Raw genomic sequence first — 27,747 nt, 5'->3', positions numbered from 1 at the left:
CAAGGAAGGATCCGTGCTGGGAGGCAAACAAGTACAGCAGCAGATAAAGTACAGACATGAGCGAGGACAGGAAGATGGACGGATGATGGATCAGGACAGGAGGAAGAGGGCTGAGGTGAGTGAGGGGGATGATGGGGGTATACAAAAGGAATAGAGAGAAATCTGCACTTTTGGGTAAACAGCATAGTTTAAAAGAGTAAAAGGAGGACAGAGTATGAAAAACAGAGGCAGTGATGGGGAGAGCAGCGACACTGGACGAGGGAGAAGCAGACTGACGGAGGTGAAAGACGGCTGAAAGAACAGAGGTTGGTTCAAATGTTTGCACAGCAGCCAGAGAAAATGTTAAACCCACTGACTGTGTGACTTGAATCAACGCCAGTGTTAAATTTCAGAACCACTGGATAAGGTTTACCACATTTACAATTAACTGTTTAAATGGAATTCCTGCAATTATCTAGCTCACTTCATCTACAGTGCCTTCTGATACAATTCATTAGCCAGCAGCGTACTTACTCAATATTTTATAGTTTCCAGATGGAAGCCAGACAGCAAATCTGTCTCCTGTGATCTAATTTGATTTCCCAATTACATTTTGCACAGAAGTGTAACTGCAGCCTGTGTTGTGTACGAAAAGAGTCACGTTTATGCACCACAAAATGCAAATAACCATTTAAAATCCTGGTATGTGCAGGGCTTTGTGCAAGGAAACAGACAGCAGGAGGAGCGGATGGGAGGGGGAAGAGGCAGATGTGCGTTTCAAGAACAAACCGTAAAGATATCATAAAAAGCCGATAATTGTAATGACAAATATAAAACACAGCCTTACGGGGGAAGGTAAAAGTGTCCTCAGCCCCTGATTTTGTGATCAGAGTCACGTTTCCCCCCTATAAAAATTCTAGTTTGGCTTTGGGGTAGAAGCTGATCCAAAATCAGTGCAATTTGTGTCGAATATAAGAAAAGAAAAAAAACTACCAATATGGCCACAGTAAACAGAGGATGTGGGGAGCAGTTCCTCAAGAAACATTCTTCAAAGCTTATGTTGACGGTGATGGATGAATTAATGATTGGATGAATGAGCGTGGAGGAAGGGAGGGAGGGTTACACTTGGGCTTTAGAACACTCTGGAACATATAAATGATCAATTGCGTCTTTCAGCAGAGAATAAAAAAAGTTTTGGCTGTCCAAAGCTGCAGTCAAGCCACAGAGAAAACAGAGGGAGGAAAAGGATGTATGAAAGGATGGATGAAAGGAAGTGAAGAAGCTGTGGCTCCATAACTCCTCTTTCATTTTACTCCTGCTTAATCATCATGCTCTCACATCTCTCTAACATCTCTCATCCTTCCTCATCTTTCCTCCCTCTGCAGCGTCCCAAACAGAAGTCTGTTGTCTCGTTTCCTCTTTCTTCTTATTCGTGTCCTTTTTCTTCTTCCTCCCTCGCCTCCGTTATACTTTCCACCTTCCACCAGCTCCTCCTCCTTTGTCTCCACCCCCCTGCTCCTCCTCCTCCTCTTCCTCTCTACATGGGGAACACCAGGAAGCCAGAGAAGGTGGAGTATTTCCATCCTCCCATTAGGTTTCCTCTCTCCAGTTTGAGGTAGGCCCGGTCTCCCTTCTCCATCTGGATCAGAACACCGTTGCTGGCCGCCTCGCGCGTCACGTCCTGGTCACCGGCAAATGCTGAAATCACCGGCCAGCCGTTGTGCATCAGGCTCACCTGGATGAAGCAGGAGAGGGCAGACAGTTTACAGAATGAAAGAAACCGAAGCCACATAAGACATTTGGTACTTTAATGTGGATCCACAGTGTCGTATTTTTAGATTTTAAAGATGGGCATGCAGTAATGCAGGATTAGAAGAATACGTTGGGATTTTATTTATTTATTTTTTGGGCAGTGCAGTCAGCACATTATCAATAAATTCATCAAGGGTGTGCTTGTATGAGACTTAACAAAGACTTAGGGAGACATCCACACACACTGCAACAACAAAAGACTCACACTGAGGCTGACTCAACAAATGTTTGGACGGGGAATAACGGCATCCTCTTACAGAGAGATGTGGCTGTCAGCGGCGTGTCCCTCCCTTCCCATGCAGGCCAGCCAACGGCAACACCAGACAACCACTTTCACCACTCCTCTTTTTGAGCAGCAGCAGCAGCAGAAACACAAGCACTCCCTAGATTTGTTTCCCCTGAACTGAAATCAGAGTTTTATGCTACCTCTGATTCCACTGTGGCGCTAAAACAAACCAAAATGAAATTTTAGGGAAACGCCTGTTTATGCAGGATCACACTTTATAAACCCTGTGAGATTTCAAACCCTCCTTTGAGCAGACTCGCTGCAAGCCGATGAGGAAAGAGAAACAACAGAGTTTGTGTTACACGACTATTTCTGGAGGTGCTTGTTCAAGTCTCGTTTCTACAAGGCTGCGATTACACGGTGGCTGACGTGCAAAGCGTTCATGACTCGGTTGTCATTCTGCTTTGCAAATCGAGGCTCACATTTTAAGTCATTTTTAAATGTGATAATAAGGCATGAGATGGGTGAAATGTGGCAAAAACGCTTTACTGATCTGACAAATGTGTCTGGAATAAAATACAAGGAAGGCGGTTAAAATGTTCTAAAGTTTCTCAAATCATGTAAGACATAAATTCACTGCTGCACTTTATAAGTGGATTTTCAGTCATAAGTAACAGATTATATTATATTTAATGGTTTTGAAGAAGAAACAAACAGGCAGAAATATATTTAAAAGTTTCTCAAATCACATAAACACACTGCTGCTCTGTATGTGTAAGTAAATGTTCAGCTATAATTGCAACAGATTATATGTTATTTAAATGTGATGTTTAGAGACATAAACACTGCTGCACTGTATGTATATATGAGTGGATGTTTAGTAGTAATCTGAACAGGTTATATTATATTTAATGGTTTGGGCTTACAAAAACCCAAGGCAGGCAGCTAAAATATATTTAAAAGTTTCTGAGATTACAGGCAGGTGCCAAAATTGTATTTAAAAGTTTCTTAAATCACATGACACACACAGACTGCTGCACTTTATATATACAGGCAGTCCTCGACTTACGCCATGTTGTTTTATTTTGTTTTTGTTGCAGTTTTCACTCTGTAATGTGTATCAGGAACCACAGTAAATAAATCAAGTTTAGTCTAGTTGGACAGCTGCAGCTTTTACGTTGCAGTAAAGACAGCACACATGTCTGACTTACGCTTGGGTTAGAATAATGAAGGGCAAAAAGTTAGCGAATGTAGCACAATCCAAGGTGACGTACAACTGGTGAATGTAAACAAAGCCACCTTACTGCGCTGCATAACGACGTATTCATCCGCTCCGCTCGCCAGCTAGTTCCACGTAACCAATTCCGATGTAACAACGAAACGTCGTATGTCGAGGACGTCCTAAACTGAGGACCCCTGTCAGTGCATGTTCAGTAATAACTAAGATTATACATTATTTGATGGTTTGGAGCAACTATAAAACTGTTTGGAAAATGGATGAATGGATGGCTAGATGACCTGGATTGTGCTCACGCAATGTAATCCTTTCACCGTTTCTTAAAATTCAATTTTTCACCACTTTTGTGAGACATTCTCAGCCATTTGTCTCATTTTCTGTATAAGTGACAGCACAAAAGTAACTCCTCTACAAAGACACAAAATGCATTCTCACCTGTTCACTCACAGGAAAGATCACAGTGCTTTGAGACATTTCTTGACCTTTTTTTTTTTCCCCAGAGTGCAACGGCGTGTTAAGCTATAAAAGTAACAGTTAAAAGGGACGATGCTATAGTGTATGTGGTTCTTTGTAACATCTATGTAGAAATCAAGGCAGAACAATTCATTTGAGTCAGAAATTCACACCTGAGCTCTAAATACGTCAAAATATTTCTGTATGCTCTGGAAGCAAGTAATTGTAAAACTGTCACTAACTGATGGAACACAGTCATAAACATCCCATAATTATACACTTATCCACCTCATTTTGCCTGATGGTCAGGTGTGTGTGTGTGTGTGTGTGTGTGTGTGTGTGTGTGTGTGGGCAGGAGATGGAGAGCCTGTCAGAGTCAAGAGCTCTCTTGGCCCAGCACTCCTCTTAATAGCCGACTGAACATGGCGACTGTGAATGCATGTTTGTGAGTGTGTGTGTGTGTGTGTGTGTGTGTGTGTGTGTGTGTACATGTGTTTTGCTCTGAACAGCTCAGACTGTGACTCTGAAAATGAAAAACACTCAGACTATACTTACATCAAGTTTTTAAATGATCAGAATGGAAACGCAGCACAGGTCACGGTGAAATTTACATTTCACAATGTCGAAAAATTAGTTCGCTGAGGCTGCAAAGAATTCATACAAGAAGTTGTCTGGTAAAGTTTACATGTAGTTGCCGTACTTGTACTTGAATTTAATGCATATTATATACTTATATACTGCAGGACCATCAGGTTCCCACAGTGCTGGCTAATATTACTGAAGTTCTAAAAATGTTTGAAAGAAAGCATCTTAATCTAATGTTCAAAAAATGTTTTAAGGACATTTCTTATTTCAAGTAAAGTTCCTAATAGGTCAAAAATGAACTAGGACAGAACATTTTAAGGATATTTATCATTTCAAGTAAGGTTCCTATGAGCTTAAAAGTCAACTATAAAAGAACATATTAAGGATATTTATCAGTTTAAAATTGTTAAAGTGAATGTTCCAAAAGGTTAAAAGTGAACCAGGACAGAAGCATGTTTAAGCATGTTTGTCATTTCAAGTAATGTTCCTATAAGGTAAACAGGACAGAACGCTTTAAGGAAACGTTTCAATCTAATGTTCAAAAAATGTTTTAAGGATATTTCTTATTTTAAGTGAAGTTCCTAATTGGTTAAAAATGAACCAGGACGGAACGTTTTAAGGATATTCATCATTTTGAGTAAAGTTCTTTTGAGATTCTTTCTCAAAACGTTTCAGAACCAAAACATTCTAGCTCTGTGACAAATGGTAATAATTTGCTCACCCAGTTGGCTTAAAATGAAGTATGAACAGACAGAAATATTGTCATGCACAGAGTAGCAGCCTCAGCCACACACTAGAACAACTGCAGTATCATTCAGGCTGATATATGTGAGACAATAAGCTGATTTGAATTTCACAAAAATACAAATAACTGATGTTTTTCATCACTCGGCTGCAATCAAACTCCTCGCTGACACAAAATGTTTTTGTCAGCCCCTGCACCTACTTTATATACAGTAACCATCTGAGACTAACAAGAGGTGAAGGATGCCTCTCTCAGCGTGAGATGAAAGAACATTGTTTTGGCTGTCTGACCTAAACTTGGCACTGCTTGTGGGTGGGAAGGAGTCACCAAAGTCAGTGGGTTTCAACTTATCTTGTAGCAGTTTAAAGTTAAGAAACGTGTACACAAAAATCTGACTTCTGAGGCAGACCGGTCTCTTACTTAAAGTCCCTCTCCGGTTATCGATTTAACCTTTAAAAACTCATCTCTGTGTATCAAAGTTCTATTTTTGTCATGAAAACAATCCCTTCCTGCCTTAAAAAGATGCAGCTACACTGTTGTTCTTTCCTTTAGAATGCACAGATCTACAAAATCCCTGCTTCTCTCTGCACTCAGCGATCAACATCAGCTCATCTATGACTCTGCTCAAATTTCAGGCACACATTTTCAAACCAGAAATCAATTCTGAAGAAGAATAGTGATACATAAAGACCCTCACTGCAAGCTGACAACATCAGTTCCTCAGGTTTGTGACATATGAAACCCTGCAAGTCTGAATATGTGTTTTTGAGACCATCACCTATACACTGGAGTTTCAATGTTTGGCCATGGCGTCGACTGCTTATTTCACTTAATATGTTTCTTTTGGCATATACAAAACATATGCTAACAAGGCAAAAATCTAGCTTTGCACAATGTTGAAAATTCAGCCCACAATGTCCCTGAACAGTTCATTTCCAAATGCTAAAAAAAAGAAACACTGCTGCATTCATTTTTAGTCTCGATTGTTCGCAAACATCACACTGTTTCCAAGAGTCTGGATCTCTTCCTGCTATGCAGCCGCCATAAATAAGCAACATCCCTCCAGATTACACTTGAGAAACAAAGGGGGGAAAGGACACAGTCAAAACAAATGGCACAACCCTTCTTTGCGAGGGCAATGTAGCGAGATTGAGGGTAGGTTTGTAAAGAAAAATGTTTTAGGCTCCCCTCAGTGTGACGAGTTTCTTTAAAATCTATAGTGATGCTTGTGGAGAGAGAATGCAAAGAAAAACCTCTAGTTAGACTTAAGCCGTTTAGAGAAATGAAATGGAGAGAAAACTAGATGGATGGTAGAAATAGATCGATGGCCAGAGAGATGCCAGTATGTATAAATGTATACATGGATGATAGATAGATGTAATCGTAGAAATTGCTAATGCATTTTAATACTCGTTCGTATTGTAAATACCAATAATTTTGCATCTTTATTGTAAATATCAGCAATTTTGGCATCTTATTTCTTCGACCAGTACAAATTGAACATTTAGTGCATGTTCTTTTGTACATTGGCTTCTTTATCTTTCTTGAATGTGTGACCTACTGGATACCTTGAATTGGGATGAAAAAGTATCTATCTATCTATCTATGTATCTATCTATCTATGGGGATAAATGAAAAAGAGGAGTACGTATTGGAGAACAGTCAGACAGAACAGGATAAACAGGAATTGAGTAAAGCAGCGAGAGCAGGGTAAGACATGGTTTCTGTCCAGTGTGCATGTAATGCTTCCAAACAGAGACAGAGATGGCAGACAAAAAAGAACCCCCTCCCCAGCATCACTCCGTTACCCTCAGATACGCACACCTACCCAGCCGTTCAGCCAAGTCACTCATGTGGAACGCCGACAAACCCACGTTTCTGCACAAAACACACACACGATCCCTCTTTCCTTCAGTCAGTTATTTAAACACAATCCCTTGTCGTCTTCCTCGCTAAATCTCTCTTCAAACCTGGAATCTTGAACATTGTCAGGCTTGTTTAGCGGTTAAAATAGCTAATGACTTTTTGGCTTTCGTGCAGAAGTCTCCGAGCCAAGAGACTTGTGTGATATTTGGCCTACTGTGCGTAAAAGACAGCAGATTTCATAAATGCAGATTAGGCTATAGTGTGATAACAGTGAGATCTTGTTTCTTTGCTTCTCCTATACACAAACGGCCACACAGGGTCAGTGTGTGCAGCATGCTGGTGATGTATGGCTCTAATAAAGCTGTGACAGTGGCGTTGGAAGGATGACACTGTGTTCACCGCACACAGAAACACACACACACACACACACACACACACACACAGAAACACACACACACACACACACACACAGAAACACACACACACACACACCTGTATGAATAGAAATCATGTGCCGGTCGTGCCTTTGTGTGTCTGTCTACCACCCTCTTCCACACACACTGTCAACACACACACCCACACAATTACCAGCCATAAATATAAAAGCATGATAATAGGGCTTCGCATCACGTCAGGCCGCGATCGATCTGCATTCATTAATGCGTAAGCACCAATTAACCGGCTGAGTAATGGAGAAAGAGACAGAGTAACATGGAGGGGAAAAGAGAGAACATTAAAAGAAAGAAAACAGAGAGAGAGAGAGGGAGGAACAGGGTGCAATGGCAGGAGGGTGTTGGAAATGGAGGGAAGGAAAATCTGGCTTCAGATATGTAAATAGAAGATGTCTGACGTCTCGGTGCAGCACTTAATGCTTAACGACATGATGATATCCTGTTATTGCATCATCAGTTCCTGTCCATTTGACTGTCTTGACATGACAATGATACACTTCGGGTTATTTTTTTTTCTCTTCTTATTTTTCTCACTTTCTCCACATATTTTTGTCTTTTTCTTTTCACTGTTCTCCATTTTTTTGGTCTCTACATCTTTTCTTTTTTCCCTTGTCACATTTCTTTCCCCATTTCCTCTGTCTTTTTCAGTTATTTTTTCCATTCTCTCTTTAAAAGCAGAAGACGGAGACGTGGTGATGATACATACATAATAGTCCATCTGTCTATGGTCTATGACATCCCCGATCGTTAAAATTGCAAGTTTCCTATAGCGGAAGCTTTCTAAAGTTTGCTGCAAAGTTAATTCAGGGTCATTCAGGAGATGGATGCATAGAACAAAACAAAAGCAAACTTCTAACAAGAAAGGCAGTGTTCTTGCGGAAAACAAAGCCCAACATCAGTGGGTGGAAGACAGAATAGAAAGATTGACTGTGTATAGGTGAAGTCTGGCTCCATTCAAAGTCAAAATAACATGCAGGGTTTATCTGTCAAAGTAATACAAACTGAACTTTGAATAATTAACTTTAATAGTCATTTGAATTAGTTAACTTTGCTAGCATTGTTTGCATTTCCCATTTTTGTTTCATAAGGGCTGCCATCACCTTGAAATGTATAGTTGAGTTAGTAGTACTTAACTGGACCTGAGTGAAAACGATAGGATTCCTGCTGCAACGACAGGAATGCAGGTGAATAATCAGGTAGTTTATAGGAGGACTGTATTCCCTAAATGGATGTTTTTGATGCAGTGTTACTCTGGATAGTCTCATAGCCAACAACCAGAGTTTGCAGGTGGAAACTCATCATTTCTAGTGACACATTTTGCATTTTGAGAAGAAAGCTTTGCCTACTTCATAGTTCTCACTTATTATCGGAATGTGAAACGTCTGTGCTGTTCAGGAGTCTTTATTTAGGTCAACCCTGTGTGTTTATTTGGTGTTTTTTCAGCATTTCCTGCTCTTTGTTGATACAGCTTATGAGCAGATGTTGAGGAAACATACACCAGCTACTTTCCACAATACAATCCAGAAAAACAATTACAAGCCTGCAACTCAGAGTATTAGGCGTGTTTTGTAAACAATGTGAACAATGGGTTTGTCCATTTCATTTGAAATTTGTAAATAAATTGAACACACGGCTGTAGCTTTGTCTGAGGAGTGTCTGTCTATTAAAGCAAACTCCTGGCTCCAAAGCAGTGCAACGCTCAGTGACTGAGATTTTTACCCTCCAAACCCAATAGTTTTGGGCGTTCTCTTTTTTTGTGTGTCCCCGTTGCATTTTTACTCACTGTGGGCTTCTTCATCAGTGCAATGAATTCCTGTACTCTATGGAAACAGCACCATGGCTAGAAGTAGAGAGAGCTCAGAAATATCTATGTGCACTACAACAAGTTAGAATGCATTAATCTTCCAAACACTTAATTTCTTCAACAATTTATTTTTATAAAAACACATTTTTAATGCGTTTCCGCACTGTTTCCTCTATTCTCTCTCAGTCTGAAAAGTCCCTGATTTTTTGGCAGGTGACTGTTGGTTGCAGTTGAGTCAGTAAAAGCTTCTTGGTTGCACCGATAAGTGCAGAATTTGTCGCTTTTTACAGAGCCTGGTGAAAGCAGAGAGGATTTTTTGGCAAAATTTAAAGTAAGAAATGTAGAATAAAGTGATTTTGATGAAATATCATGATTTTAAGCTTAGACTGAATTCAAATTCCCAATGAAATATGTCACAAATGAGTAGTTCAAGGACTTTTGGAGTGTTGAAAATCCGATGATTCTTTTTTTACACTTGGTTCTAAAAAGCTGTAATTTTGCAGATTTTCAAAAGACCACGTGCAACCACGTGGGTTTTCGAGGGTTAAATGATGACTGCTGAAACACAGTTCTTTTGTTTACACATCTAGTATAACTATTACACAACATTAGTAAATACATACAGTATATATTTGTAAGTATCCTGCTATTTTCTGTACATTAACAGTCATTGTACCTCCAGTCAAAATCATTACTAAACAAACAGATTCTGTTGATGTGAGCACAGTATCTAACAATCGCTTCCCAGAAAGTGCTATCGCATACAAATTACAGGCAGTGATGCTCATGTCTTCTAATGAACTTTTCCTCCATCAGTGACGCAGTGATCGCTGCAGCTTCTCCACCTTTGGCAACAGTGAGACGGGCATTATCCTTAATTTCTGCCTCAGTGCGTCTCATTGTTTGTTTGTGAGCAGGAAACCTCGCTGAACGAATTTCCATTTGCCTTTAGAAAAACAGGCACAGAAGAGATTTCTCACTGGCTGAAGCAGGCGCAGAGTCAAGTCTAACTGTTCCTGCAGTAATAGTAATAATAAAAGTGCAATTTTAGATTTGAAGTACAATGGTGATGTATGCATTTGGCACATAGAACTGGCAAATGTTATGTCTGAGCGCCGTCTACTCAGGAGTTTGCTTAACAAGTAGGTGTACAGGCCTGTGACTTTTAACATGTTGCAGTAGGAAAAACACATGTATAAACTACCAAAAGAATGACAGCTAAACTCCACTTCCCTGCTTCACTTTCAAAAATGTGGAGTAGCACATGCTGGCTCACTTATACTGTGTCAATCATAATCATTTGTTTCTGTATAAATACAAGGTTAATATTTTGAGTTTACCAATATGTACGTAATAGAAAAAATACCAGTGCAGAAAACATGGAGGCCACTAGAGCAAAGGTCAAGTTACTGAACTACTTACATTATAGATCCAGTCACTAAAACAAATCTTTGAAATGTCAGCAGATCCTCACTAGTCTTCATCAATATAGCCTCAGGGAACAACATCATTAATCTCAAGAAACCACCAGGCAAAACCTTCAACCATCATATTTTTTTTGCCGTTAGCGTGAAGCAAAACAGGGAACTCTGACACCAAATGTCAACCCACATCAGACGGAGAAAGATAATTGAGATTAATCATTTGAAAACTTCAACAACAGCAGATGGTCCTATGATTCTTTACCGCATTTAAAATGCACACCCCTCCAAACACTTTGAGGAAATTAAATGTACCACGACTGAATTACTTCATGAAAGCAAGCATAAATTATTCACAGCAGGAGCAGGCGGCCCTTGACCCTGACCATGAGACGCACAGAACGTAGCACAACAACAAGGAGAAGTCAAGACAAATGATAATAACTATTCATATTAGATTCTTACAATCATCAGAGGATGAGAATAAAACTAATGAAATAATAAAAAGCTATGAAATAAGTCAGACGAAGGGCTCCGTCATGCAGAACCATAATGCTCCGTTCACGTTGAGGCCTGTGGCTCAGCTGGAAATCACAAACTGCCCTCTGCAGCGTGAACACAACCTGCCCCACATGTCTCACCTTGTAGATACAAGCAGGTCTTATGCATATTCTAACAGAAACATTTGAGAAACCTGCACTCATGTTTTTTAGATTTTGACACACAAGTAGCATTTGTGTGGCTCTTTCTAAATGTAGCTTTAGATGCCGATGTTGCTGTTATTCAAGCAGTGGACTGAAAAGGCTATTTTTCCAGATATGAATTAGATTTTTGTGCATTTCGTTAGCCCAGCCATCAACCTGCGTCATCATCCTGCTAACACGTAAACAGAATAACAATTTTAAAGTGTTTTTTTTTTTAATTATTGGCCTGAGTCCTGGGAAAAAATCTTCAATGCTTCTTTAGGCATAAAGAAAATTGTAAACAGTTTTTTCCTAAACACCTACTTGTCTGTGTCTGTACCAATCTTGCTCAACCCATTTTTATTGGCTTTATAGTCTTTTTCTATTTTGATTTAATATGATGATTGCTAATATTATTGACATCTATTTGTATCTAATTGTTTTTTTTAAACTTTATTTCATTGTTCTTGTAATACTCTTTAACCTTATATTCACATATTTATGTATCTATTTTACTTGTTTGCTATTATGATCATTTTTAACCTTGTGTTTATGGTTTTACCCTCTATTTGTCTTTTATTCCACCTGTTTTTTTCCCCTTATTTGGATGTGGCATTTTATTCTTTTATCTGGTGTTATTGTACTAATCTATTGTGAGAATCTTTTACCATGTTTGGACTAACCAGGCTTCTGTTGTTCAATGCTCTTCCTGTGTATCCGCCTTTTCTTTTTTGCCCTATCTGTAAATCACTTTGTAAACTCTGTTTTTAAAAGGTCCTTAATAAAAAAACAAGTTATTATTATTATTATTATTATTATTATTATTATTATTAATAATAATAATAATAATAATAATAATAATAATAATAATAATAATAATAATAATAATAATAATAATAATAATAATAATAATAATAATAATAAATTATACATAATTGTCCAATAAGCACAGAAGAATCTTGCAGCATCTTAAACAAAAGTAAACAGCTTTTTATAGTAAAACTGAACATAGAACCCTTTTCATCACCATATTTAAAGCAATTCTATACTTTTGCCATGTATAAATTCTCCCAAACCCATCAGAAAACACTGAGCTCTACTTTCCAGAGATAATAGCTTCCTAAAGGTGAAATAAACAGCTCCACAGTGGCACCTGAAGCCTCACAATACCTGGTTTACTTTCACAATCATTCCTCTCAACACCTCTTCTCTTTCACACATGAACACAATCAGTGCAACCTTCTATTACGTGATATTCACAGATTCATGCGGTAAAAATGACGCCAAGCAGCTGGTTTATACATTTTGTATGTGTGTATTATTCAGTCACATTGTTGGGGCTCAACACCACAATATAGATCTCTTGACTTAAGGTTATTTTAGGGTTACATTTAGCTTAAGTATCGAGTAATAGTTACAGTTAGACAAGTAGTAGGTGAAGTAAGACTAATGGAAAATAATATTAAAGTCCTCTGTATATGTGAGTGGAGACAACTGCATGACTTGTAAAAACAGTAGTTGAGAAGCACAATCTCTGCAATGAGAGCCACACAGCACAAAGAGTAAGAAGAAATGCTGCTCCATTAGACAGTTACCACATTCTGTTGTCTATAAAATACAATCATGCATCCACAGCAATGGGAGGCACATGTTTTAAAAAGTATACTCAGTGTATTTCCTTGTGTACTTCACAACAACAGACTCTTTAAATCAAATTCAACTTAAACCAATGGATCATTTCACGTCACCACTATTGTCCAGTCTTTTGCCAATCAAATTCAATAATATTTCATATAAGATCGCCAAAACACATCTACCAAGGATATCATTCTATACAACAGTTGTTGAATCATTTCACTAAAGACCACACATGAACAGATCCCACACAAATCCAGAAGTTGGTGCTACCTGCGATAGCTGAGAACCAACAGGTAGCAATGGCAGTTTTCCTTAATCTTCAGTGGGCCTGACATCTCCTACAGTTCCCTGCTCTCTTGTGCAATGCTCTGTAATGGTGGTGCATCTTGCGATTTTGATGATTCGCTAAAAACCGTTGGAAATGCGGGTTTACTAGACAGCACTAAGCTTGCAAGAAACCCGATTCTTGGTGCAAAAGAGTTGGAAGAGTCACTGTCTTGGCCTGTGAATGTCTGTACCCAATTATGTGCCAATCAGTTTGGTAAAAAGCTAAATATTTCATTGGAGAAGTAAAAAATTGACCTGCTAATGGTGCAGTAGATTGTCAAAGTCAGATTTCTGTCCGTCTAAAACTCAGTCCATCCAGTAATTGTTGACATATTTACACCTGGGCTACAACAATGAACCATCCCCAGAATGATGCCACAAACATGTCTAAAAATGAGTCTACTTCAGTGCTGCAAAAATGTCTACACCTTCTCTTGAAATACTGTTTGCAAGCCCTGACAACTCCCAGAATATACTGTCTCTGTGGCTTTCTTCCTGCGTTCTGCTACCACACTTTCAAAGTCAAGAGAACATAGGAACAGATAAGATGCTTATTTATGTGGCTTTGACTTGCCTCTCATTTTCTGCACATCTCCACAGCATGAGATGAACACTGTCTGAACCAGCAGCAGAGGACTAATGTATTTTCTCTTCTTCTTCCCTTGTCACAACTCAAATCATGCTGTTTATTCTCCGGCATTGCTGGCCGCTCACTTCTTTCAGACATACAAAAAAATAATATTATTTTTGACGTTCTCTTGTTGCTAGTCCCAGTTTTTAGTGTAACTGAAGTTATTGCCCTTTCTCTAGAGAAAATTAGGTTAATTCTGTGCTATAAGCAAAAAAAAAATAAAAATCTGTTTGTTCATGGGACACCTCAATTACAAAACCCCATTTAGTCACCTTTATCATCACCCTTTCTCACTCTATGCATAGTAGACTAGCACTACTTGTGGCAGTTTACTGTGTTAACGCCTATTATGGTGTCACTTTCCTTTGCTCTGCTGCATCTCTTAAACCTCACTGAACTAACTAACTGTTGAATTTCCCTTCAGGGATAAATAAAGTTATTGTATTGTAATACTGAAATCCAAATATCTCTGAACCACCGTCTTGGCCATCAGTAAATGTAGACAACCTGCAGAAATTGCAGTCCCATTTACTTTTTTCAGTGTCGTTATAGTAAAACAGATGCAAGTGAGCCACTTTGCTGACCGCTGAAGACATTAGAGAAAGAGTTGGTGAGCTTCTATGAATTCTGGATGACCTCTACATGTATTATCTGGGCATTAACAAGGCTGAGATGTGTCGGCGCAGGCAGGCAGGGGGTCATCTGGGCTCAGTGTACTTTTTGAATATTTTAACTGGCTCTGCTCAAGCTATTAAGCTGCACTTTATACACTGCTGGAAGCTACGAAAATGATTCCACTTTTTAAAATCTGATCCTTTTGGCACATTTGTTGCTTGTTATTATATTATTGACCATTTATAAAGAGTAACACAAGCAAACAAAGCACAGTTGATGTAAACTGGCTTTCCATTTTTGTGTTTCCTTGCATCTCAAAAGTCCATTGGCTGTAGTGCAAAGCTGCACAGGGAATCAAACTAGATTAAATAAACTGTTTGATGATATTCAGGGATGTCTAGGAGGGATGTGGCTCGAGTAAAGTTTCATCTCAGTGGTTCTATATACGTATTAATCTTTAAGTGTTTTTAAAACAGAATTTAGCAGCACTTTAATGAAGGGGTGCATATATAACATTAGCACTTTGTGACGTGACCGTAAACTATTTTAATCAGCCTCACACATAATCCACTCTACATTACACAGAAAGTACAACTGCAAAAATGGTGTTAAAAGTTTGCATACACACTGAAAATATGCTTGCATTGCACACTTGTTAGCATCATACTTGGATTAAATTCTAGTACTGAATCTGTTCTCTTAATAATATTTTATTATGCGTAATTCTGCCCGAAATAAAACTTATTAGGCAGATATTAACAGACAGCAATCATGCCTTGAAGCTAATTTACAAAATTTGAACAGTTCACGATATTAAACACACATTTAGAGTTCAGTTTGAGATAAATGCAGCAATTTCAGATTAAAATCGACCGTGCTGGTACAACTTTAAGTCTTTTAGCTAGAGTAGACAATAGTGTTAGCAGGGATAGCATTTTCTGTTCTCAATGTACAGTGCGGCATTTGCAAAAGCTGCATGTTCACAATTTGTTACAATGTGGGATGACTTCAGTGACCTAAAACAGAGAATAAAATGTGTGTATTAGAAACCAAGTAATGTATAGCACTGAAAAAAGTAAAAAGGATTCAGGTTTGTTGGAGATGGCTGCAGCTATTTGGAGTCAAAATGTAAAATATGGAATTACAGCCCATAGAGTAGTATGGATTATTAGCGGTGCAGTGTGCTAGCAGCAGCTGGAAGCAGTGCCTCCAGGTTTTTATTCTCTAAATTGGAAACTCATGGTAAGAAAAAGGCCTTTAATACATACACAGCTTGAGGCATTTTAGATGTTTGGCTTTCAGCACTACAGGCCTGCTTAGACCTGAGGCCTTCACGAATGCCATTCAGGATTAAAATACTGATGTAAAATATCACTTATTTACGCTGAAATACTACAATATACAGGACTGTAACATTTCTTTTTCTATCATATTCCTTTGCTGGCAAAACAAAAAATCTTTTGCTCTTAATTTTCTGCTGTGAAGTTTAGATGCAGGGTGAATTTCAGAGACGATAATGGAAAATAAGTATTAACACAATGCTAACACCTCCTTAGCACTAAGAAGGCTGATAATAATAGACTCTTGGCTTATGTTTTGATTAAGTTCTTAGCAGAAAGCACATTAACCTCTGTCTGATGCCTCAAATATCTTTCAATACACACTTTTATGATCGATGATTGAAAAAGGCAGCTTAAAAAAATAAACTTATGATAAAAAAGCCATCTAACGTGAGAGCAACTGCTGATATCCTACCAGCACTTTGTGGGGTTGTCTTTTTGATCTGTGAGCCGTCTGTTCCGAGCTGCAGGTACGAGATGTTCTCAATTCATGAGATGGAATTTATTTGTTTAAATTTAATTTCTAATAGCGCGGTGACACGTGTAGGAAACGTAAACAGCTGCACCTGAAATAAAGCTTTTTGATTTGCATGCTGTAAGTGATTCTCAGAAATGTTGTAAATCCGTTAGCCAATGGGTGGAATTGTGGGTAGTGATGGAGTCGCCTTCAGATCAGAGAATTTGCTGTATTTAATTAGCAATACTTCTGTTTAATTGCTAGGCGGAAAGCAGACACCCACAGCACTTCTCTCACCCCTCGCAGGTTTTTCAGATGAATCCCTGAGAGATGGAGCAAACTCTTTATGCTTCAATTCATACTTTTATCCAGCATCTGCTAATCAACAGTTACTCATGATGTCTGGCTTTCTTCCTATGTCCCCCCTGCCTGAACCTTCTGCTGTCCATTCTTTGTTCTTTCTCTTGCATACATTTCCGTCTTTATTTCTCATTCCCCTCCCGCCGATCCTCCCACCTTTCCAGCTTCTTCTTCCCCTATCTTCTTCTTTTCTTTCCCTGTGTTTCACATTTGCTCTCCTGTTTTTTTTGCCTGCTGTCTCTCATCTCCTGCATGCACCACAGTAGCTGCCTCTAAGGCAATCAAACAGTGGGAGTTTTCAACACAGCAGATGCGCTGGATGGATGGGAGGATGGGTGGAAGAGGTTGAGGGTGAGCGGCACACAGGCTGGACTGCTTGGAGAGAGGACAACCTACACTTGGTTTTAGTTTTCGTGCCAGAATAAAAGCTTTGAACGCTCAAAAATCTGCTGTTGTTCAGAGAATTCACTGCATCCTGGACGGGACTTGAAAGTAAATTAGTTTTATGAGCGTTTTGCTGCACAACTAGCAAAACCTCACCGCTACACCGCAGCTTCGTATCAAGAAAACAGCAAATTTGGCACCAAGACACAATTTTTGTGTTCTGCATGTTGCGCCACCCTTAATTACCTCAATAGCACGAGTCAAGTGTTTGCCATCCACCATCTATCCGCATGTAGATGACTGGCAACTTGACATAGCTTCCGCAGCCCCTTCCTCAAATATCTCCCACCCTCCTTGTTATTGCTGTTCCTGCCATGCTAATTAATTCAATAATAAAGTATATGTAGCAAAACATAATGCCAAGGCCCCGGGGGAGCCACCAGCGTAATTACACAACAGTTTAATTTGCAAGAGATACATTGTAATTAACGCTGTGTGGCTTTGTAAAGCGTCATCATGTGTTTAAACGCCAGAAACCGCTTCCCTATCACTTGACACATCAAAAGGCTGCATAAAAGGAGTTGTTAGTGGGATGAAAGAGGAGTTGTGATGGGGCACACTGCAGGCAGGAAAACAAATGAGTGAGAAAGCATGTGATTTCCGCACAAAACCTGTGTGTGCAAGAGGAGGAAGAGGAGGAGGATGGCGTGAAATTAAAAATGCCCGTCTCTGTTTGCTCTGCTTCAAAATGTACTGAATGTTTTAATCTTCTAAATAATCAAGAGCCTCAGTCAGCCTGCTGCCTCTTCTCATCCAGAGAAGAAAAGGGAGCGTCGCTGTCCGTGGTGCTGCTGGAGCCTCCTCAGCAGCAGCTTCGTCTTCCTGCCGGCTACATGCGCTTCGTTTGGCTCCGTCCTCTGTGCATGTATTGATTAATTATGATCGGGCCGGCGGGTGGCGGGCTTTCATCTGTTAACGCCCGCCTCTGTCACTGTCTCCGGGGAAAGGCATTTCAAACGTCTACAAAATGAGTGCTGCTCATTTTCAACTTTTTATGAGGGAGGGAGAAAACAGCAAGTTGGGAGAGGCGGGTGACACACAATCATAAGCACACACACACATGCATCCATAGACATAAACGCACAAACACACGCTACCTGTATAGTTTGGCGGTTGTAGACTTTGACTACGTGGAAGTTAAAACTGTAAATCCCCTTGCGTGGCGCGATGAAATTACTCCTCTCCTCGTCAAAATTCCTGCCAACGTTTACTAGAACCTGCAAGAAAGAAAGAAAAAGCAAGAAAGAAAATTCCTCTGACAAAACTGCTCATCTCTGTTGCACCATTTTGCACCCTGAAGATCAAGTGAGTGCATCAAAAATGAAGAATTATCATGATTATGGACGCCCTTACAAACAAACTGCAGCCTGCATTCTAAGGAAATTCACAGTTACTCATTTATTGACCAATCTATTCAAAATTCAGATCATTTTTCAACATTTCCCCCTCTTTGGCCACACATTCAGAGCCACAGATGCAGAGGAATAACTCTTTTCTATATATATCTTTGTCAGAAACTTCCAAACTTTATGGGAGAGCAGGAATGAAAATGAGAACTTAATCAATCTTTTAAATAGAATTTTCAATTATGCATCTCTGCAGCCAAATGTCTGGTTTTATGGACGCAGGCGAACTATGGCACTGTAATTGAACGGCAGTTTGAGGGAGAATTAACCTTTAACGGCATGCGGGTAGGACTTCGCCCTCACGACCTGCCGTTACTAAATTATTTGGCGACATGTCAGCGCCCATCACCCACTATTGTCATACCTCCGAAAGTTCAAATATTAAAAGGGTTTCCCTTCCAGAGCTGTGCGTATTTCTGGACCAGTTTGGAGATTTAAGAAGTAGAATCTAATTTCCTTTATCCATCTGCGCAAAGATACTGTGGCACCACCTGCATCCACCACTTAATTTAACCCTCTCACACTACATGCAGTAAGTTGAGGCTTTTTTGCGCATTTTGGAGTTGGTGCCAAAAGGACACACAGATGCGTAAAACACAATCTGAGTACAATCCACCTAGAAGCCACCACAGCACCTTCAACTTCATGCATGCGGCTCTAAACTTTGCTTTTTCGCTATTTTCGTATTTAAATACAATCATTATATGTGTATTTTTTGCCTCCTACCCGGTCGAAGTAGATGACCATAGTCCGGTTGCTCATCTCCGAGGGCTCGTGATTGGTGTTCCGGACTGCGGAGAACGCCACCTTCGCGCTGCCGGAGCGCACCGAGATCCCGAGCGCCGTGCCCGTGGGGTCCGAGGTCGGGTTGGAGTCGCACACCACCAGGCACTTCCCCTCCAGGACGATCGGTTCCGTCTCGTTCTGAGCGCGGGCCGGACTCGCCGCGAGCCACACGGCGCTCAGCAGGCAAAACGCCAACATGCCGGAGACCGGAGCGGTGAACTTGTTCGCACCTGAAACCGCGGGTCTGTTCTCCCTTTTGTGTTGTGTTAAAAGTAATTTTAAAAAAAAAGAGTACAGCAGGAAGTGTTTCCCGGTGTTTTCCCCCGAATATCGGTAAAAAGGCTCGTTTTACAACTACAGCGCACTCCGTTTTCTTGGCTTTTTCTTTTTTTTTTTTTTTTTTTTTTTTTTTTAAATTAGCCCAACAGCAAACTCCTCAGGACGGCGTGTTTTCAGGGGGCTCTCCTCGTGTTGTTTTCTCGGAAATGTTATTACCGTCGTATCTCCAGTCGAGTCCGCAGGGTTTTGGGGATCTTCGTCCCGGTTCAGGTCACTTGTCGGCGGCTCTCGGTGTCTCGGTGCGCGGTGCGGAGCGGCCCTGGACGACTGACGAGGCAGCGGGACTCATAGCGCGCGGAGGGAGGAAGAAGAAGAGGAGGAGGAGGGGGAGCTCCGTCTGCTCTCTCTCGCGCGCGCCTGAATTATTGATATGTGAGATATGAGAAACAGAAGAAGAAGAAGGGACGAGGCGCGTGAGCACGAAAGATGCTCCCCGCCCTGGACTCACGCTTTCTTTTTTTTTTTTTTCAAGTTTTTTACTTTTTTTTTCCTACAGACCCCTCCTCCCTCCCTCTCCCGGTAACAGAGACTCATCATCGGATTAGCGCGTGCGCGTCTTCGATATTTTCCAATCACCGCATGCAGACCGCCCCTTCCCCGCCCAGACACTTTACCGAGCAGCTCTCTCTCTCTTCCCCTGGTTTAGTCCATCCCAGACTCCACTGTCTATCTATCTATCTATCTATCTATCTATCTATCTATCTATCTGTCTGTCTGTCTGTCTGTCTATCTATCTATCATTCACACTGTCCATCCTTCTACCCCCCACCTATCTATCATCTATCCATCCATCATTCTATACATCCATCCACCCATCTTTCTTTATATCATCCATCTGTCCTTCTAATATCCATCTTCTTATCTATCCATCCTTCCATCTATCATCTTTCTATCATCTATCTATACATCTATCCGTTTTCTATCATATATCTATTCTCATATATCCATCTATCATCTTCTATCTATATATCATTTTATCCATCATCCATCATTCTATACATCCTTCCATCATCCATCTACCTATCATCCATATATCCTCCTATCCATTCTTCTGTACATCTGTCCATACATGTTTCTATCATACAACCATCCCTTAATCTGTCATTCATACATCTATCTATCCATATATCATCCATCTATCCAACTCCTGTCTATCCTTTTACTATCCATCTTTCTATCACCTATGCATCCTTCTATCATCTATGTATCCATCTATAAGTCATTCCAGGTTCTATCCATCTATCTATCCTTACATCATCCATCCTTCATTTTTCTATCCATCTGTTCATCTGTCCATCTATCATCCGTCCTTCTATCAGTCATTTATCTGTCCTGATATCATCCATTTGTCCTTCCTTCTACCAATCTATCCATGCATCTATCTATCTATCCATGCTTCTATCTATCCATCTATCTATCTACCATCTGTCCATCCATCCATCCATCCATCCATCCATCCATCCATCCATCTGTCTATCTATCTATGTCTTTTTCTCTCTTTCCACCATAATGATTAAAAACAAAACCCAAACTTAAAGAGGCCTCTGATTCCTGGGTAGTCAAATGGGAGATGCAGCAATGCAGAAAGTGTGCCAAATGAGCACCGCTGGGAGACCAACCAGCAGGGACACACAGCCACGACAGGTATTATTTTAAAAAGACTGTTCTACTTCCATGAAATCTGCACTTTTCCTACCTGGTATTAGTTGTGGGTGGCATTGATCTCCAAACTACCAATAGAGTGTGGTGAGCATCAGTGTGTATCATCAATAGGGAAGCAACAAATGGATCCATAAAATCACATCATTCTTCTTGCAATCTTTGCACCTCTGCTGCTGTGGTGTGAGTTTTCTTGAAAATGGCTTAGATTCAACTCTAAACCAGGGCTCGACCGATTATTGGCCTGGGGAATTATTGTGGCCGATGTTTGGCTTTCTCCCACTTATTAATTTCTGTAGTTTTGTTGGCCGATTATTGATTGATTAAAAGCATTACTTCAGGTCTGATGCAGGCATCCCTTTCTGTATGTTGTCAATCTGTCATCTCTTAAGCAGAGATTGCAAAAGCTGAACAAGAAACACAAGCCGTCGCCACAAGACAAGGAAATTAGCTACTACGGCTAAGCTAATGGCTAGCGGCTAAGTTGGAAAGCAGCCACAGATTAACCTGAAACAAAGTCCGGAAAGCAATTATTAATAATGCTTTAAGATCTGGAACCTAGAGGGAATGAAAGTGGCAGAAGAGTGAAAGATTAAGAAAACAGAGACACAACTGCAGGAGACAAACTGATCAATATCAGAGTGTCCCAATTTCGTCGCTCCTATTTCTATTTTACATATCCAGTTACGGTCTCCCTTGTTACAGTTTTTCTCAGTCGCTTTGATACATTTCTCAGATCAGAATTGAAATTCTCAAAGCTACTTGTTCAATCTTCACATCATTGTTTCACTTGTGCACATCAAAAAAGCAGTTTCTCATTTCTTTGAACAAGTTGCAAATGCTTTGGTACATCCATGCTAATGATTGTGTACAATTCTCTGTTGTCTCCTACATTATCAGCTGCTTATGTCATGTTGATTAAAATGTATTATAATGGGTCTCTGTTGAATAGTCTCACCCCCCACAACATTTAGGCATTAGTTCATCGCATAAGTCTTTACAAGCTAAAAGCTTGAACAAGTTGTCATTAATATGTTAAGGATGTTTCTATACATTTACATGAAACTTTTTTTTGTAAATCTGTCCTGAATTGGTAAATTGCTCCCAGGTGAATCTTGACTTTCTCTACGAAGGGAAATGTGTGAAGGTTAGGGTTTTCTGAAATCGCTCAAAGACAAAGAAGATATTTGTGATGTGGATGAGAATTTGTGGCCCAACAGACAGGAACATTAGGAGGTGTGGGAAGACTGCACTGTGATTCCTACAGCACTGCATGTACAGTTTTCCCTGAGGAGATTGTCTTATGTTCACATTTCTACTTTCATTGTTTTTGTTTTTTTTCTGTCCTATGCAGCGCTGTTTTCCTTTCTGTATCACAATGACGTGTTCTGTCAACAAATTACAGTACAAACAGTCACAGCGAAAATGTGAATCTTGTCCAGTCTCTTGCAATCAATCTCCCACATGCACTAAGATGTAGCTTATGACTTACAATAATTATCATCAAAACTTTAGCCATAGTTTTCATCAGAACATCCCTCCAGAGAACACTGTTATAATGACAACATGACTAAACAATCTGACTGTCTGATCCACACAATGACACAAGGACTTGTCATTCTGATAGCACTAACATGTTCATTGATACAGATATTTACTTTTGAGATATGAACTAAGGATTTTGAGCAAGAGACTGGCTTTTGCAGGTAATCCATGGTGTTTTGCTATTTGTACGAATTGTATTGATTGTATTGCACTTACTGTTTGAAATGTACCAAAGCGACTGAGAAAAACTGTAATGAAGAAGTCTAGTTAAGAATGACAGGTTCTCTGCTATCACATGCAGTTAAATCATTACATTTAATGTATGTCCACTCCACTAATTGGTTATCGGCCTTTCTTCATTACCAATAATCTGCATTGCCGTGAAAGACCCATGTTGGTCGATCCCCACTCTAACCTGTTGCTTCCACTAGAATGTGCAGATCTTCTCTTCATACACATCCTCCCTACTCGCTGCAGCTTGAGCACACCAGCTCACCTCAGACACTAAAACTACAAAACCACACAACTGCAGATGTAATACTAGAGTAATTCTGTGTGACGAGCTGGCAACCCGTTGAGGGTGGACCCTGCCTTTCAGTCAAAGTCAGCTGGGATCAACTGCAGCACCTCGCAACTCTCAACAGCAGGAATGTCAAAGTCATTTTCGTACAGGGGCTGCATTCAGCCCAATATGATCTCAAGTGGGCCACACCAGTAAAATCAGAGCATATTAACCAATAAATAACGACAAACCCAAAATTGTCCTTTGTTTTACTGCAGAAAAAGTATATTCTGAAAATGTTCACATTTAAAGAAATATCTTTTTACAAAACATATGAACAAACTGAAATTTCTTAAGAAAAATAAATTCAATTTCAACAACACTATGCCTCAGTTTATCATTTACAAATTACCACTTACAGATCACAGAGTGTCTACAAAGGAACAAAACATTTAGTCACAGGTATCTGGAACTGAATGATATAGTATCTTTATTCCTGATCAAAATGACAAAAGTCAGACAAAAAACCCCAAATATTTCAAAAATGAGACACAAAATGACAAAAATGAGATACAAAAAGAACAAAGTGGGAAAACGACAAAAAAGAGACAAACGACATGAAACAAAATGAAAAAGAGACAAAAGATTTGACACAAAAGTTAGAAAGTGACCAAAAAATGTACAAATGACAAAAATTAGACAAAAATTACAAAAGCAAGAAAAAACGTCCAGAAAATAGACAATACAAGTGAAACAACAAAACACAAAATGACAAAAACAATACACAAACAATAAATAAAGCAAAACAGAAAATGAAAAAATAAGACAAAAAACACAAGCGAGACAAAAAGGAAGCACAAAACGACAAAAACGAGAAACAAAACGACAAAAACATGAGACAAACGACAAAAGTCAGACAAAAAACAAAATCAAGGCAAAAAATTACAAAAATGAGACACTCAATGACAGAAGAACAATAAGCAATATAGTATTTTACTTTATGATCAAAACAACTTGTCAAGGTCAGGAAATTATTTTAAATTTATAGTTTTACAAATTGCAGTTAATGTCTTCTCTGTAATTTTTACACTTTACAAAGTCGTCCCGGGGTCAGATTGGACCCTCTGGTGGGCCAGTTTTGGCCCGCGGGCCACATGTTGACACCCCTGCTCTACAGGATAAAGTAGGTATAGCTAAAGGATGAATGTTGGAACCACAAACTGATTCTGAAGATGGATAAGGATATGAAAAGCTCCTCATTCTTTGTTTGTTCGATATGAAATCCCAAAGTCTCCCAGAATATGTGTTGTTGATGCTGTCATCAGTATAAAATGATGTCGACTATTTATTTCACTCATAATCTGTCCTCCAGCACATAAAAAACACAATAAGGACACATGAACATGGGGTCTTTAAGCAAGAAAGAGAAAATAGGCCTCACATTCTGAAGTAATACATTCAAGTCATAAAATACATATATTTTGTTGCTTCTTAACTTGATAACACATTAACTGTTTTGTAGAACATTGCATAAATATACAATCCCGTGTCTAGTATTAACACACTTCATATAATACAGCTCAGGATTTTTCATTAAAGCTGCCCGTCTTGTAAATACCCATGTGTTTTAAAACGCCACACTCGCAGGTTTTAACAGGTTTTCAATTTAAATGTTGTAGTATCAAAGCAAATGTGAAGATTACTCAAGTGACTGAGTTAATTTCACATCAGCTCTATAGTACTATATTCACTCTGACACATAAAATCTGTGAAGTTTGCCTTTAAAAGTTCAAGTGCATCAAATATTGCACACTATAACATGAGCCATGACTGATTAAGATCAGTCAAATCATACTGTTTTCTTTTTGTACACTGTTCGACTGCTTTAGTGGACTTGACGTTAGATTTAAGGACATCTTCAGTTGTTACGGTCCTACGATGCAAATGTATATTTTTTTGTTTTTCACTCATTTTCTTGTTTTCATTTTGTTGTTAGTTGTGAACTTTTTGCTCATCTTGGGCCTCACCTCCTTTTTTTCTTCATCTCTCCTTTACTTTCTCATTTTTTGTCACTTTATCTTTCCATTTTAAACATTTCTTACTAAATTAGCTGTTTCCATGAGACTGTCAAGAGCATTACAAGCAAACTTTTGAAATGTTGCAATTAATGAAAATGCGGATTAGCCTCATTTCCATAACCTTGCTTTGGAGCCAATAAACTAAATAAATAAACAGAAAATGTCTGAGAATAGCACTAAGAGAATGCAGTAATCCGCCAAGACTGCTCAGTGGTTGTATGATTTCAAACGGCTGAAAAGTGTAAACGATTCGTGATCCACGGCGGTTGATTTGTAGTCGGATTGCAATCAGCAGGCAGCTGATGTAGTGTTCACTTGTAGTCATAGTTGCAGTGACACCGTGCCACTATCTCGCAGTGATACAGAAATCTTAAACAAATCCGTGGATTGGGACTATAAGCCACATCACTACCAAAATCTAATTGCTTGGTCCTTTTGTCATTTCCAACCTTCGCTGAAAATTTCATCCAAATCCGCTAGTCCATGTTTGAGTAATGTTGCTAACAGAGAGACAGACGGACAAACATACGCTGATCGTCACACAACTCCGGCACGTTCCTTGGTGGAGTAATAAACAGTAGAGTTAGAGTAGAAGAAGTAAACAAAAACAAGGATATATTCCAATATCTATACTTTCATTCTATATAAAGCACCAAAAAAGATTTAGTACAACCTAAATGCATAATATATCAAATGTAACATGCTGAAACTACTCCATTCAGTTGGATTTTGCAGCATGGTATCCAGCGTGCTTATCTGGCCATTCTGAGCCAAAATAATTCTCTACGCAATTACATCACATCATGGTGTTGTGTGAGTATAAACAATGAAACCTGTCTCTGCTTGTAAAATTGAGGACGTTTTTGCAAGATTTGGCCAGTTCTGTTAACCTTATGTAATGTCATATGTCAAAATGTGCATGAATCTATTAATGAAACAGGACAGTTTATTGCACTTTTCTCCATCTTTCATTTTGTCTTTCAGTTTTCTCCTCCCTTCTTCCCTCCATCTCCTGTTTCTTTCCCAATTTCTCTTTGTTTCTCTGTTTTGCCTCCCCCATCTCCTCTCTCCTCGTCTCTTTCTGGGTTTTTTCTTCTTTTTTCTCCTCCTCCTCCCCTCTGTCATTCCTGCAGTTTCCATCCCCGTCTCTCCGTTTGCTGTTTCTCTCTCCCAGGGGTTTCCTTCAGCCTCTAATACAAGCTGACGGTGAATGACAGGCCAAAAGGACTCTTCTCTGATGCACAGTGCAGAGGACGAGTCACATCGACTCTCCGTCTCTCTCGCTCTTTCTGTCGTACGCTCAAATATAGATGCTGCGACACACTCAAATCCCCATTTTCCTCCCTCTTTCCCAGGACCACACAGCTCTTTTTGCCGAGACAGTCGGTGTGATGTCTTGTGTTGTCAGAGTCACACGGGAGGAACAGAGCGTATTGTATTTCAGGGTGACACCGACCTGACCGCAGTTTAACCGGACTGACAGGCCGCAGACACACAACCACTGTGCGTGTTTGTGTTTGTACGTCTCCGAGTGTGTCTGAGACTAGAGAGCGATCATGGATATCATATTCATTGCCTCCGGACCACTAGGCCCGTCTTCCTGCCGGCCTGATTACCTGTCTGTCTCGATGACGCTACGTAGCGTCGTGCTTCGCGGCTGCGCAGAGCCGCCGTGGCATTTCGGGAAGTGAGGACACCAAAGTTCATCGTTTTAGGAGGCGCAAAGGAGGACATGGAGAAAACTGTCAAATCAGAGTTAACGTGAGGAAAACACACACTCCTCTAATCGTCAGCGTAAAAGTGGTGGAAGAATATGGCTTCAGTCAGTTGGCATATTGTCTGGAAAGAGTCCTGTTGTCGTCACTGGACTAAAATGTTTGGAAGTTAATTAGGTGTGAATGCCGAGAGGAACAAGTATCACATTTTCTGTTTGTAGGCCTATTTTAGTCCCAATACTCACTGAACATTAGAGGAAAAGGGGATACATGATATTGTATTGTATCTCTTCCACTACCGTTGACCACACTGTTGTCTGCAGTTATTATTTCTATAGAAAGATAATGTAAGTGTAGGTGTGTGTGCAGTAGCTTCCTGGGAGAAATAGTCATATTATGGTTTTTTTTCTCTGAATATTAGCACATGGAATGGAACAGAAAAAGGTTGTTAATCCATTAATTCACCATTGACGAACTAGTCAATAACACATCACGGTAACTTAAAGCCTTTTTCGTGGAATTCAAGTTGTTTTTTATCTTGTTAATGTGTTCATATGGCGTTTTTTACTCATAAAATATCAGCAAAATAGGGCTTTAATGCTGTGGCTGAGCATTTACACCCTGACATTACGGTGTATCGAT

The 27,747-nt window shown here is 39.7% G+C and overlaps 1 protein-coding gene across 1 annotated transcript; it reads right to left on the bottom strand.

Annotated features, from left to right (window-relative positions):
- Positions 1–1,417: 1,417 nt before the first annotated feature.
- cbln1 (cerebellin 1 precursor) lies at positions 1,418–20,181 on the bottom strand. Its single transcript, XM_023283983.3, has 3 exons — positions 19,208–20,181; positions 18,173–18,292; positions 1,418–1,714 (listed from the first exon to the last, which is right to left on the bottom strand). Exons 1-3 carry the CDS (start codon positions 19,463–19,465, stop codon positions 1,517–1,519), a joined length of 576 nt encoding a protein of 191 aa, XP_023139751.1. The 5' UTR covers positions 19,466–20,181; the 3' UTR covers positions 1,418–1,516.
- Positions 20,182–27,747: the final 7,566 nt, after the last annotated feature.

The sequence above is a fragment of the Amphiprion ocellaris genome, chromosome 3 (genome assembly GCF_022539595.1).
Source record: "Amphiprion ocellaris isolate individual 3 ecotype Okinawa chromosome 3, ASM2253959v1, whole genome shotgun sequence".
Classification (NCBI taxonomy): Eukaryota; Metazoa; Chordata; class Actinopteri; family Pomacentridae; genus Amphiprion; species Amphiprion ocellaris.
The sequence above is the reverse complement of the archived record's forward strand: the minus strand, read 5'-3'. Positions and strand labels throughout refer to the sequence as shown.